The 13108-nt window shown below is 39.8% G+C and overlaps 1 protein-coding gene across 1 annotated transcript in view; it reads left to right on the top strand.

The window, feature by feature from the left end:
- Positions 1 to 461: 461 nt before the first annotated feature.
- LOC104625414 (utrophin-like) overlaps positions 462 to 13108 on the top strand; it is a 76927-nt gene continuing 64280 nt past the window's right edge. Inside the window, exons 1-7 of the mRNA XM_010293032.1 lie at positions 462 to 509; positions 2007 to 2099; positions 3529 to 3606; positions 7132 to 7224; positions 8106 to 8278; positions 11801 to 11916; positions 12858 to 13021. Of these exons, the coding sequence (XP_010291334.1) occupies positions 462 to 509; positions 2007 to 2099; positions 3529 to 3606; positions 7132 to 7224; positions 8106 to 8278; positions 11801 to 11916; positions 12858 to 13021 (765 nt within the window). The remainder of the gene's footprint in view (positions 510 to 2006; positions 2100 to 3528; positions 3607 to 7131; positions 7225 to 8105; positions 8279 to 11800; positions 11917 to 12857; positions 13022 to 13108) is intronic.

The following is a 13108-nucleotide window of genomic DNA, read 5'->3' as shown; positions in this document are numbered from 1 at the left end:
TAGACCTGGTTCTGGACCTCACACATCAACAGCTGATAGGTATTTGCTTTCACAAAAGAGCATTTGAGTTGTATTGCATCCAGTGAGACCTCTGTTAGCTCCTTCTGTCTGCTCTTCTGGACACATGAACAATTTCCTCATGACCCTACCAACCTACTTCTAGTATCTTCCGTGTGGTGATGCAAACCAAATTTAAATCAAATTATTGCTGGCATCTGGGGTAATTGCATTGTGGATCATCTTCTCCTGTTGTACACCATAAACTGTACAAGAGGCTTCCCTGCATCTGTTCTTAGGTATTCCTGTTCTCCTGCTCCAGCACGCTTTAGACGTTTGGTTAAGTTGCTACGCAGCAGCGAAACATTTGAATCATATGTGAAAAGTGCACATGCTAGAAGGAAAGCCTTGTCCCTCACTGTGCTAGAAGGGTCACGGCTGAACTCAGGAAGTGGCAGTAAGTAATGGCAGAACGTTACCAAACGCTGATATTTAACGAACGCTCCTATTTGGTATTGGTCTGACAGCTACATAGCTTTCTACACCCTTTACCTAAGTATGTGTCAACATGTGTATATACGCATTTTCAAGCATGACTTGTAAAAGTAATTGGAGAATAAATTTGGCAGAAAAATTCATTGCAAAACTAATATCAGACACTGGGACTAACATCTGTGTATTTTAAGAAGTGACCTTAGTTACACCATCATTCTTGCTGATAGTTTAGCTGATTGATACTGAGAGTTACATTTAGGTAAGTTTCTGTGCAGGAGATTAAAGTATGGCTCTGCAGCTATTCAACTATGATTTCTTGTGAATAGTTTTAGTAGTATCAAATCTAATTAAAGTAGACATTTAAGAAAAACCCTTGTGAATTTTGGAGAAAACCAGATATTTGCCAGAAAATGGGGTTCAGTGGCCAGGTCAGCTTGCTCTCTCTGATTTGTTAGCCAGTGTTTGGCAATTACTAGCAGCTGCCAGGGCAGGAGGAGGTAAGTGAAGGTAGAGAAGATCTATGTCAGCTAATTCATGTCATGTAAGATGGGCCTTTGACAGCTTCTTTCTCAAGAGCAATGTTATAAAGCCAAGGTGATAGGAAAAAGGCAATATTGGAGCTTTAGGTACTTTTTAGAAAATATTTTTCTTCTCAAATTGGCACTTCAATGGGACACTGAAACCAATAGCTTAATTGATTTCCTGGCAGCCAGCAGATGAATATTACAAAGCAATTGCACTTACTTAGTTGCTGGCGTCTTCTCCCTCTGCCCTGTAACACTTTCCCATGTCAACTTTCTTAGGATCCAAGAAGAAATAAGATTAAAAGGGTGCCTGGAAGAGGTTAACATCATAACATCATTCTGCTGTCCTGTACCAGCATTCTTGTACAGGGTCCCTTCACCCCCAAAGAAGATGACTATTAGAAATGTATGGTATAGACTAGCGCTTAGTTTCACATTTTGCTTCTTTTTCCAGGGTGAAGAAAACAATTAATTTGTTTCAACATGTATTACACCTTTCGATCTACTAGTCTCTGTAGAAAAGCAGCAGCTCCTTACATAGAGCTCAATTTCAAGTCCCTTTTTGCTTTTTCTGTTTAAATCTGAGAGAATTTGTCCCAATAGCTTCTTTCTGAAAAGCCCCAGTTTATTCCTCCTTTAGATGCAGCCAGACCAAAGCATTCCTTCTCAAATGACTCCTCAAACTTGCCAAGTTTTGTTCTTTGCTATCATTGCGTGTTAAGATATCTACCCTAACGTGAGCCAGGATGCACTTGTCTGGTTTCTTGGTACTAGGCTGCTGATGCACAGAGCCATAGAGATGGAGAGAAAAATAATGCTGAAGAAGGGGAGGATGCCTTCCTGGTCACTGTTGCAGTCCTCTAGCTTCTATTTACTATGTTTAGTACTGAATAAGAATCAACTGAAAGATAAAAAGGAAGAAGTTCCTTTTTCACATCAGGGAGGTTTTACTTAAACACTATTTTTATTACTGCTTTCATTTTTCTGCAGAGCGGGAAGCCCCCAGTTAAGGACATGTTCACAGATCTGAAAGATGGAAGGAAGCTTCTGGACCTTTTGGAGGGTCTGACAGGGAATCCTCTGGTAAGAGAAATTTGTGAGTCATATTCTCATTTATCAAAAAAACAACCAAATAAACAAAACACATAACCCAAACTGTGGCATGTGATTTTTTTTATTTCAATTTATTAAAAAAACTATTTTGCTTGTAATATGTACTTGCTCTCTACAGTTCCAGTGACGTTCCCATGAACTCTAGTCATGGGATATAGGGTCAGGCTGAAGTTAGATGTGTAACCCTTTATTGAGGGTTAACATACTGTTTAGCAAAGCATGTAAAACCAGTGATGTTATTCATATAGTGTATATTTTTAATAGAGGTCTTTTAAAGGTCTGCTTCTGGATGATCTGGAAGAGCAGCCTTTAACTGGATACCTGTGGACTTTCTCTAATAAGCTTGTGAAAGATCCTTGAAAAAAGAGGGGAAAAAAAAAATTATAACAGCTAGTAGGCAATACAAAAATCTGCATCTCCACTGAAAAATTATTTATGATCTACAGATAGCAGAGGGCTAAAAACTACTCAAGTCTTGTTTGGGAAAGTGTGTGCGGGGCTGAGAACTCTTCCCCTGTTAACATTGAGGCCTCTTCAGAAAGATAGATGAGGCATGGTGAAAACTTTGCCATCCCTTGGGATTAAATTCTTGATTTCACTACTATCAACAAATTTGAGATTTATTATTTGACCTTATGGAGAACCTTCAACCATTTGTAATTTCACCTTGCAAACTTGTCTTGTTTTTCAAACAGATGCATTTCACTAGTACTTCTAATGATTTCTGGTCTGATTTGAGGTATACTGAATACAATAGAAGTCTTTTGGTTTCTAATTTTGTTGATTACCATGTTCCAAGATCAGCTCCATGCTCTTGCAGTATGATCATGTTCTGCCATAGGAGTTGAATTGTAGTGATTCAAAGCAAATGGAGTGGCAGGTATTGTCAAGAGTTGCAGTGTTTGTTTTTTTCCCCTGATATTAAAAGGAAGGGAAAGTCAGGAAGCATAACCTCTTCCCACTATGCAAAGATTTAGGAGGCTTTCAGTGCCAGAAAAACAAATTGCTGCTTACTGCCTCTTGGGAGCCAAAAAATTTCAGCTACTCTGGCAAACATTCAAAACCCTCAGATTTTCCCCGGGAACTCCCATTTTGCTGTTGTATTGCCAGCTTATAATTCTGCAGATGCTGGGAACAAAAATTCTGGATTTGCCGAAGATTAACTGAAACACATTTAAGGCCTGTCCTGTGATTTGAATTGAGGAATATTGTTCTGACCAGTTTTCATTTTGAGATTGTTGTGGATGATCTTACTTGGTTTTTGCTCCTATTAAAAAAAAATTAAAAAAAAAATCTGGAGACAATTAAGGCAGATTTCCTGCTGTTTGCTCTATCATTTATTTTGTTTAGTCTGTCAAGTAAATTCTGATCTGAACAGATTGTAACTTTTTATTTTCAGCCTAAAGAACGAGGTTCCACACGAGTACATGCCTTAAATAATGTCAACCGAGTACTGCAAGTCTTGCATCAGAACAATGTGAGCATGTTTTTCCACAACCTTTTTGATAGACTCTTTAATTTATTCCTGTGTGTAAATGATTTGAAAATGCAGAAAATCAACAATTTTTTTTTTTTTGGTACCTAAAATGAGAATTCAGCAAGATGGGTAAACTGTTCTCAGTTATCCTTATCTGATGTAGAATTTCGGTGTCTGGCAATATTGTGAAATCTTAAAATGCTGACTTAATACTGGTATTGACTAAACTACATAGTGTTGAGCTCCAAAACCAAAGCCTACTTAAAACTCTGCTATGTGTAGCTCATGAACCTGGCAGGACACAGAGCTAATTTCCAGTGAAGATGCATAACTTGTGCAAAAATCTGTAAGGGTATAATGAGTTTTGTGTCTCTGTTTTTCATGTCCTGCTCTCAAAATCCAGGAGGATCTTTCCATTGACATCTTTCAGCTCTGTGTCAGATCTGTACTGAGTGTTCCTAATTTGGAGCTTCGGTAACTCAGCAGAAAAACAAACCACCCCCAACCCTTCTTTAAGAAAAATGAGAATAATAATTGCTTTGTTTTTATTTTTATGTTTTTACTGCCTGAAAGCCAGTAGTGCTGTAGTAAAGTGATTTTATTTTATACCTGAAGAACAATTGCCGATAAGCATATACTCCATAGTTAGAATTTGTATTAGAATTTGTATTTGCTAATGTCAGGGTACTAAAATAACTTAATAAGGACATTCTGGCAATAAAATACATCTAATACAAAGAGGCACTGACATATTTATGTAAACTTATGATTGAAGAGTGATATGAACATGCTGTATAATACTGCAATTTCCCCTCCGTGTTGGTGGACTAGTGTCATATTTCTAGGAAGTTGCCAAAGTTAGTGGTGGGTGGTTTGATTTTTTTTTTCTTATTTGAGGTACTGTAAATATTGATTAATTTTTTTTTCTGAGGCTAAGTAATCAGTCTTTCGAGCTTGAAACTGATTTATTTTATGAAGATAATAAATGAAATAATATTGAATTACAATAATTAATTAGTTCTTCCTTAAGCTGGCAGGACCTGGGTTTCTAGAAGTAAACAGATGGTGTTAGTTAGCTGAAGGTTGTTAAGGTCATGTACATGATTTATACCTACTGCCTAACTTTGTCAGAAAGTGTGTGTGTTAAGATGAAGGGAAAAGGCATTCACTGAGAAGCAGTTGTGTTCTGTTGCCGAAGAGTTTGTGGGCTATACAATATTCATAACTTGTGAAATAATTTAAAGAAGTGTTTAAATATATATTGCAAGGATCAGACAAGCCTAAGGCATAGTTGTTCAAGTGATCCTGTGAACCTCATCCATCTGATGAGCAGAATGATTCTATGTAATGAATTTCAACTTTTTTTTTGTGGACTAAGTTTTTAAAAATAAAAACTAAAAAAATCCACTGGCAATCATACAGCAAATATCAGTACACTGTCAGCAGTACTGACTGCTGTCAGCTTTCTTATATTGATTATCTTTGCTTAAGTCTCAGTAGTCGACTCACCATCCTAGTGGATTGCTGGATGCATCCTACAAAGCATTGGTTTAGTTCAGAATCATTAAAAATATCAAAATGGACATGTGGAGTATTTTCTTTTATGTATGGTGTAGATAGCAAGAGGAATGCGTTGTTGTTGTTGTTATTATTATTGTTATTTTTATTGTCATGTGATTAACAATGTGATTTTTTTTTTTTGTTAGCCACTCTGTGTTTCTCTTTATTATAAGTGAAAAAAGCTCTTTACAATGTAATTGTTTTATTTTTGTGCTATTGACCTTTAGACTTGCTTTCTACTCTTTGTCTTCTAGAGTGCTTTCCAGTGTGTTTTTTAATGATCTGCACTGGTGATTCTTTTGGCATGTTTTTGCCAGTTTAATTTACAGTTATCTTAAAGAATATGCCTGGAATTTGCAAAGAGTATTGCAGTAAGATTCTGTTCCAGCTGCTGTAAAAATTGGGAGAGGACATTCCACAAATCCACAAGCTTCCTTAGTACTTTGAAGTGTAATTTGTCGTTCCATATTAATCTCAAATACAGTTTTGATATGATTCTGTTAACCAAGAGACCTATGGGGAACTGAAAATTGTCAAGATGATATCTGAAAGCAATGAGGTTACAAGAACGTTTTGCAGAATTGGAGCTATTTGTGATTGTGTGAGAAGAGGAAAATATACTCATGGAATACCATTATATTCTTACATATCAGCAATATCCTCAGAATTAAGATGAAACTTTGTTTGTTCCTGTTTATTCTGTCATTCTAGGCTACATCCACTGAAAGCCAGAGCATGGGCTCGGTTACTGTCCTGTGATTGTCCGTATTGTTTAATTGCTAGCCAGCTCCTTGGTGCAGGTTTTGTCTCTGTAACCAGTTGTGATCCCAAGCAATGCCCAGATACATTTCTTGGGGCTAGTGGAAGCTGGGGGCTGTTGGTTTCTGGTAGACACTGTGGATAACACTACTTTGTTTTGGAGCAGGGGTGAGAAAGGGAGGAAAAAGCTTCACTGTTGAGGGGAAATGCACTGTGCCACTTGCCCCTGGGGCTGGAGGATGCTCGTGGCTCAGGTTATTTACGAGGATGAAGCCCCACCATCTACCCTGTGTGGGAGTTCACTGCAGCATCTACTATGTGTATATTCCTGCTATACACCCAGGGACGTATTTGTCTCATCTGCCACAGGCAGCTGTTCCTAGCCCAATTTCCATAGGCATGGTGGTGACTAATACAGCGCGCTGCTGTTGCTTGCCTCCGAAAAGCAGTTCAGAGTTAGTGATGCTTTCTCTGCGTTGACTGAATGGAGACACGATGCCTCAATTCAGTTCAGACTCTGAAGTAGCATCGAGTGAGTATCTGGTAGAGTGCTCTAAGCTTTGCTGCTTCTGAGGGCTGAATACTTGATGCAGAGGCGGGTAGTGTCTGCTGCCCTCTCACTTACTAAAGTAATCTCCTTGTCTCTCTGTCTTTGTCATTCTAATAATCCCAATTAGAGTGTCACCGAGTCTGTATGGGGTCCTATGCATATAGGAAACTGGACATTTTTATTCTTCACTTAAGCTTTTGGTCTCCTTGTATAAACTTGCCTCATTTGCATGCTCATTTGTGCAAAAGACAAACTTATTCTTAATTACAGAGTTTTCATGGTTCTCTAGTATCTCTGAGTGTATTTAGGAGCAGGATTGCTTAACTTTCTTTTTTTTAAATATTGGCTCCTTCATGTTTGCATTTCTATTGGTGACTTTTGTCTGCTGGTGTGTGTCTGTATATTAGAGGAAAGAATAAAACTCTTCCAAAGGAGAGTTGGTGGCATCTTTGGTGCCATCTCTTTTCATGTTGTTTAAACAGTTGTTGTGGCAAATGCAGACAGACAGTACTCTGTCATCTCCGTGTCTCTCTCTCTAACTATTTTTTATTTCAGATCACTTGATAATATGTGGCTGGACAGCCAGCAATATGGGGTTGGGTTGCGACTTGAAGCTGTGGTAAGTGTTTAATATAGAATTGATCTGACCTCTCCAGGTGGAGTTGGTGAATATTGGAGGGACTGACATCGTTGATGGAAATCACAAGCTGACGCTGGGGCTGCTGTGGAGCATTATCTTGCACTGGCAGGTGAGAGGCTGCTGTGACATCTCTTCCTTTCCAGGAATTGTGTGCATTGATCTGCTGGAATTCTCACAAACCTTCCTGGGGTTTTGGTGGCAGAAAATACTGCTTCTATTTTGGGCTAGTAAATGAAGGCAGGTCAGTGTTTAGTTTCTGACTGCTGTCTATTGGCTGCGACATGTATTCTCATATGTGCTTAGTTGTACTCAGTCTCTCAGTTCGGTTCCTGTTGGTGTTAACTGTAGAGAGGCTTTTCAGGCTGAAGCATTGTATTTATACTCCTTTCCTCAAGGCTTTTATGCACGTCTGTTAGTAGGTGGTTTTTTTACTATCTAGGTAGCTGTGTTGGGCTTGCATCTTATGCTGCTCTGTAGGTTTGTTTCTCAGTCTCATAGATTGAATTGCTCTTGGCTTATCTGGGTATCTGGGAGGATCTCTGAATTCACTTGGAGGGACTTTGGCAGATGCTTATGCATAGGTACCCAAACAGCAAGCTACTTCTGTTGGCTGTGCAGATATCTTCTTCTTGCAGAAAACCTCTGCAAGCTGTATTTTTGGGGTTTGCTTACTGGTGGAACTGCAGCACAAGGCAGTGAGAAGTATTATACCCCATGCTTAGTGTAGGCAGCACTGAGGAGAAGGGGAGGATCATAACGTAAGAGTAATGTGTCGTCATCACATGAAGCGTTACTGGCTCTTGTAATCAGTAAAGTGCAAAGATGGCCTGAAGATTCCTATTCCCAAATTTCATGTGAGGAGTTTGCTTGATTCATAGCTTTTCATGGGAAAGACCCTTTCACGATTTGTGAAATAGCTTGGTTCAAAGTTTTTGTAAGCAGGAAAAGTGGAGAACGTATCTGTAAGGTGTAGTTGCTGCTGTCTTGCAGGTGAAGGATGTCATGAAGAACATCATGTCAGATTTGCAGCAGACCAACAGTGAGAAGATCCTGCTGAGCTGGGTTCGACAGTCCACAAGACCTTACAGTCAGGTCAATGTTCTTAACTTCACCACAAGCTGGGCAGATGGACTCGCCTTTAATGCTGTCATCCACCGACACAAGTAAGTAGCAAACAGCTTATCTTAGTCCTAGTGAAGTAAGTAACTTTTTTCACATCTTCATGCTTGAGCATTTGACAGCTTCTAGCCTGTTCCGGTGATTCATTGTTGTTTTTTTTTTTTTTAATGTTGTTGTGGTAACAATAACGGTGGAGGGATATTGCCAGAGCCTTGCAAAGGATGGAGCCAAGGCAGCAGTGGAACTCTCTCATTTCCTGCATATGCACACATGCTTGCTAATTGAAGTGGATTTACATCCCACTTAGTATGCATTAAACAGCAAATATGCTGCACAGGTCTCTGCAGGGTGGGGCTGACCATCTCCTTCCCCTGTACTGCCTTCCTCCTGCCCTTTCTTCTCTGCAGAGGGAAACATTTCTTCAGTCGGAGTTTGTCATATTTTAGTAGGAGTACACAGAAGCTTCAAAACGAAGGAGTAAGAGAGACTCTGTAGCTTTTCTTAGGTTTTTTTTTAATGTATCTTGCTTGAAAGACAATGCATGTGTTCTTTCAGAACTGTTGAGCAGAGGAAATCAAAGGGTAATAGAATACTTCAGGTATCTGTAGAGTATTCATTAGTTTGTTCATTACACTTTACAAGGAATGGTGTTAAAGCTTCTTTGCACAGATCTTTTGTGTTCTTTCTGATTTCCGGAGAACTCTTCGGTAGCTTAAATCATCTTTACAGACTGCTATTGAAACTTGCGTACCGTTTTTTTAACTTTTTTTTTATATGTTGATTTTGAGATCTACTTCTGGGCAATCCATACTAATCCAGTGTACCTTAAATGAAGTCAGCTCATTACTTTGCAGGGGCTGACTGTTCTTAACCATAAATAACTCTTTTAACATAGTAACGGTATGATAATTTCTATAATTTGACCAGACTTCCTTGCCACCAGGTATTTGGCATGGCAAATTCTTTACAAACACCCAGAATATTTATACCCAGCCAGATACAAAGTGTTCGCAAAAGTATACGTTCACTTTTGAGCCTGCTCTTCTCTGCTCTGAAGTGCCCTGTGCTGGCCGAAACGGCAGGCTTTGCCACAGGCTCACTGGCTTCAGGACGGGTCTGCCCTGACACACCGATCTGCCCTGTAGAGCAGGGCTGGCTTGTGCTCAGCCTGCATCCAAGCGTGGGGACTGCCTGCGCCACACTGAGGGCTCCTGAAAGTCGGAAGGACTGTTCTGCAAAGCAGAGCGATACTAGCAAAGGTCTCTCTGGAGTTTATCGGAAGTATTACCCAGTCCCTCCTCTGGATAGTGTGAGCTGTACTGGTGGCTTTCGTACGGGTGTAATTGCCTGTAGTGGCTTAGCTCTGCTGCTGAACGTGTGAAGCTTTGTGATGGAGAGAGCGCCAGCTTTAGACAGGTCCTCCACAAGTGAGACCTAGGTGACCTGAGGGAAGCAGGAGAGAGGTACCAAAACTGGCTTCAGGCTGTTTGTTGTCCTTATGTGTTGTGACTGTGGGCTTGGGCTTTGTGGGATCTGAAGTCTGTGAGCTCTGCCCTTTTCAGAGCACTGTGAAGCAATAAGAGCCCCTGCTGAAAACTTTAACTGAGTAACTGTGCTCTCCTCCAGCTCCCTAACATTTCTCAGTTACGTGGCTCTGCTGATTTGGGAGCCTGGCAGCTGCCAGCGCATCAGAATTCAGCTTTGCTGTCCCTGGGCCAGGGAAGGACTGTTTTCCCCACACTTCTGAGAAATCTTGAGCTGGGTTGAAATTTAGGTCAGCTTTGAAGGAGAAACTTTAAAAGGCACTTGCAAGGAACAAGGGGATTGGGGCATGTTGCAGAAGTGGTAGGACAACAGAGCTATTTAGCTTACCCAGACAGTAGTGCTTCCCCGCCTAAGGGGCATTTTCAATATTGCTTTTTTTAACTTCGCTTAATATGACACTATATATAGGAGAACTTTTTGTGGATCCCATAAAGAGAAAAGTGAGCTACTAAACCTCTTAATGTATCTATCAACAATTGTTAGCAGTGCAACTTCTTGGCTATAATACCTAGTAACTTTCTAACAGTTGCAGTACTTCATAAAATTATATGAGGTAGTAGGACATGTAACATTTTACTGTGCTGGTCTCTTTCATTTCCTAACAGTATCTTAGTTTAAATTCTTCTCTTTGGTACAATTTTCTTGCTCATAGGTAAATACCTAGATTGCATTTTATTAAAATTCGTGTTATCATGGCAGTGTGCAGGTAGTGCATATACAATACACTTATTGCAATGTGTTTTTCAAAGTAGGAGTCTCTGTTAAAGCTTTATGTGAATCTGTGTGGTTATCCTTGTTGATTCTTGTGTGGAGGTACAGTATTCCACTAACTTCTCTCAGGATCTTTGCATATTTCTGTTCCCTGCTCACCCCACCTTCCTTCTGGCTTTTTGCTTCTCAGACCCTGCTGGCTTATGGCCTTCCTGTTTCACAAAGTGTAATGACTCAACAGTTGTTAAAAGGATACTCTCAGGCCAATTTACAACTGAATTAAGTATGAAAAGAATTGAAGGCAAGCCCATCTCTTCCTCCCCAAGTTCTACAAAGCACAGAATTGATAGCAGTGTTTTAATGAGAAGCCACTATTACAGGGGAATGGGAAGTATTTTAGTGGCTCTGTAGTCTTACAGCCCTGCTGTGCAGCACCAGGCTGGTGATGCCCTGTGGGTGTGGGTACCACTAGGAGGGGGCCCTGTTTGTTGACCACGCTTCCTGCTCCGAGCTCTCCTCTCTCCCTTTGAGACCTGCCAGTATGTTTTGGGTGCACAGCTGGACTGGAGATTTGGTTTGGCTAATGCTAGTGTGAGACGAAGGCTGCTGGCACTGTAAATTGATCAGCTTCTTGGTCTGATGTGCATTTGAGTCTCATGAGCGCTTGGGATGAGCTGGGTTTTTGTAGTCGGTTGGGGTTTTGGGGGTGTGGGTTTTTTTGGTTGTTTTCTGTGGTGGTTTTTTTTTTTTTTATGGGAGGAAAAGGCTGTGGGGCAGGGTGAGTGAGCAGCGGTGGAGATGGCTGCTCCTGCTCCTGGCTGTGATGGTCTGGGAAGGTCATGGAGCTACATCACAAGTTTGGAATGAGGCTCTCCAGGAACAGAGTGACTCTTGATTACCCAGAAGAGCCTAACACAGAAAGCATGTAGTAACAGTAATGCTATGAAAGAAAGAGTTGAAAAAACCTTGTTCAGGAATAAATTTTAAACACAGAGTTTGTTTATTTTCTTGTTAGTAGTATTTAATTTCCTGTTGCAGTCAATGGGTATATGTATAGAATACATAGAATGTAAGGTGGATGTTGCTGTGGACGTGCAGTCAGTTAATTGATTTGTGATTGCCAGATTCTCACTAATAAAAAGAAAGCACATACTTTATGCATTTGTGTATATGCAGTTATGTTTTGTGCATATGTTTATATTACTTAGGTAGCTACCTTCATATCCATAACTTCATATTCTGCATGGTATGGAATTTTTTTCTTCAGATAAAATTTACTGCTTGCTTTCCTGTTTTGTCTTTACTTTTAGACCTGAGCTTTTCAGCTGGGATAAAGTTTTAAAGATGTCCCCAGTTGAGAGACTAGAACATGCTTTCAGCATAGCCAAGAACCACTTGGGAATTGAGAAACTGTTGGATCCTGAAGGTGGGATATAGTTACTTTACTTAACTAGAAGCTTTTTTGAGCTCTCTTCAAAGAAATTTCTTCTATTCACATTTACAATTAATACAAATTCCAGCAGACTTGTGTAGTGGTATTTTGTTTCAAGCCCTTAAATTTGGATTTAAATGAATGTAATTTGTAGGATATATTAAGGTTCAAATTGACCATGAAGATGGTACCCTGGCTTTATTTTATTTTAGGTAGGAGTTCTACCGCAAGGGTCTGTGCTTTTCAGATGAAGTATTGTGTAGAATGGGATAGCTTAAGAGCTCATGATTTTTTTGTTCTTTATGCATACACTGAGTAGCAGTAGGTGCCAGTGCTGAGAGTACTTGCTATGTAGGAATGCTTACCAGGAAACTTTTATGGCTCCTTTTTAAAATCCTGAGCTGTCGCTCTGCTTTGAAGTGAGCCTCCAAAGATTCATTCTGTAAGACAAGTTCTCAAACTTCACAGATTCAAGCACCACCTTCTTAAAAAAAAGGTTAACTGAATGGGTAGCACTCATGAACCGAGAGATAAGTGAGCCTGAGTTGGTGAAACTTTTTTTCCATGTGAAAAGTAAGAAAATGAACTGACCGCTGCTGAGAGTAGGGATAGAGCCTATGTGGAATACTGTCCCTAAACTGCATTTCTGCTTGGGAGATGCTCCAGAATAATTTTCTCTTACTTGAAAAAGATCATGCTTTTTAATGTGAATTCACTTCCAAATGTAGAAAATCTAAACTTTAAAACTTACTCTCCTTCATACTGCTTTCAACATATGTGAAACCTAGCCTTTTAATTTAAAGCTTACTAAAGGCTACTTAACAGGAGAACCTGTGATTTACATTATATGTAAGTCTTAACTGTATTCTAAGTAATGATTTACAAAAAGCAGCTTTTACATTTATTTTTCCCTGTATTTTGTCTTTTTAATGCAGATGTTGCTGTACAGCTTCCAGACAAGAAGTCTATTATTATGTATTTAACCTCTTTGTTTGAGGTGCTTCCTAAGCAAGTCACTATGGAAGACATCCGGGAGGTGGAGACCCTTCCAAGGAGATACAAACAGGAATGTGAGGATGGAGAGTTCAACATGCAGCAGGTGTGTTTGTCATAAAAGCCTGCACAGCTTTTCTTGACTTGTACTTTTAGCTGACCTGCTGGCTTGTAAGTTATCTCTGGAACATGC

The sequence above is a fragment of the Phaethon lepturus genome, unplaced genomic scaffold, assembly GCF_000687285.1.
Source record: "Phaethon lepturus isolate BGI_N335 unplaced genomic scaffold, ASM68728v1 scaffold11538, whole genome shotgun sequence".
Classification (NCBI taxonomy): domain Eukaryota; kingdom Metazoa; phylum Chordata; class Aves; order Phaethontiformes; family Phaethontidae; genus Phaethon; species Phaethon lepturus.
This window is presented reverse-complemented; position numbering and strand designations above follow the sequence as displayed.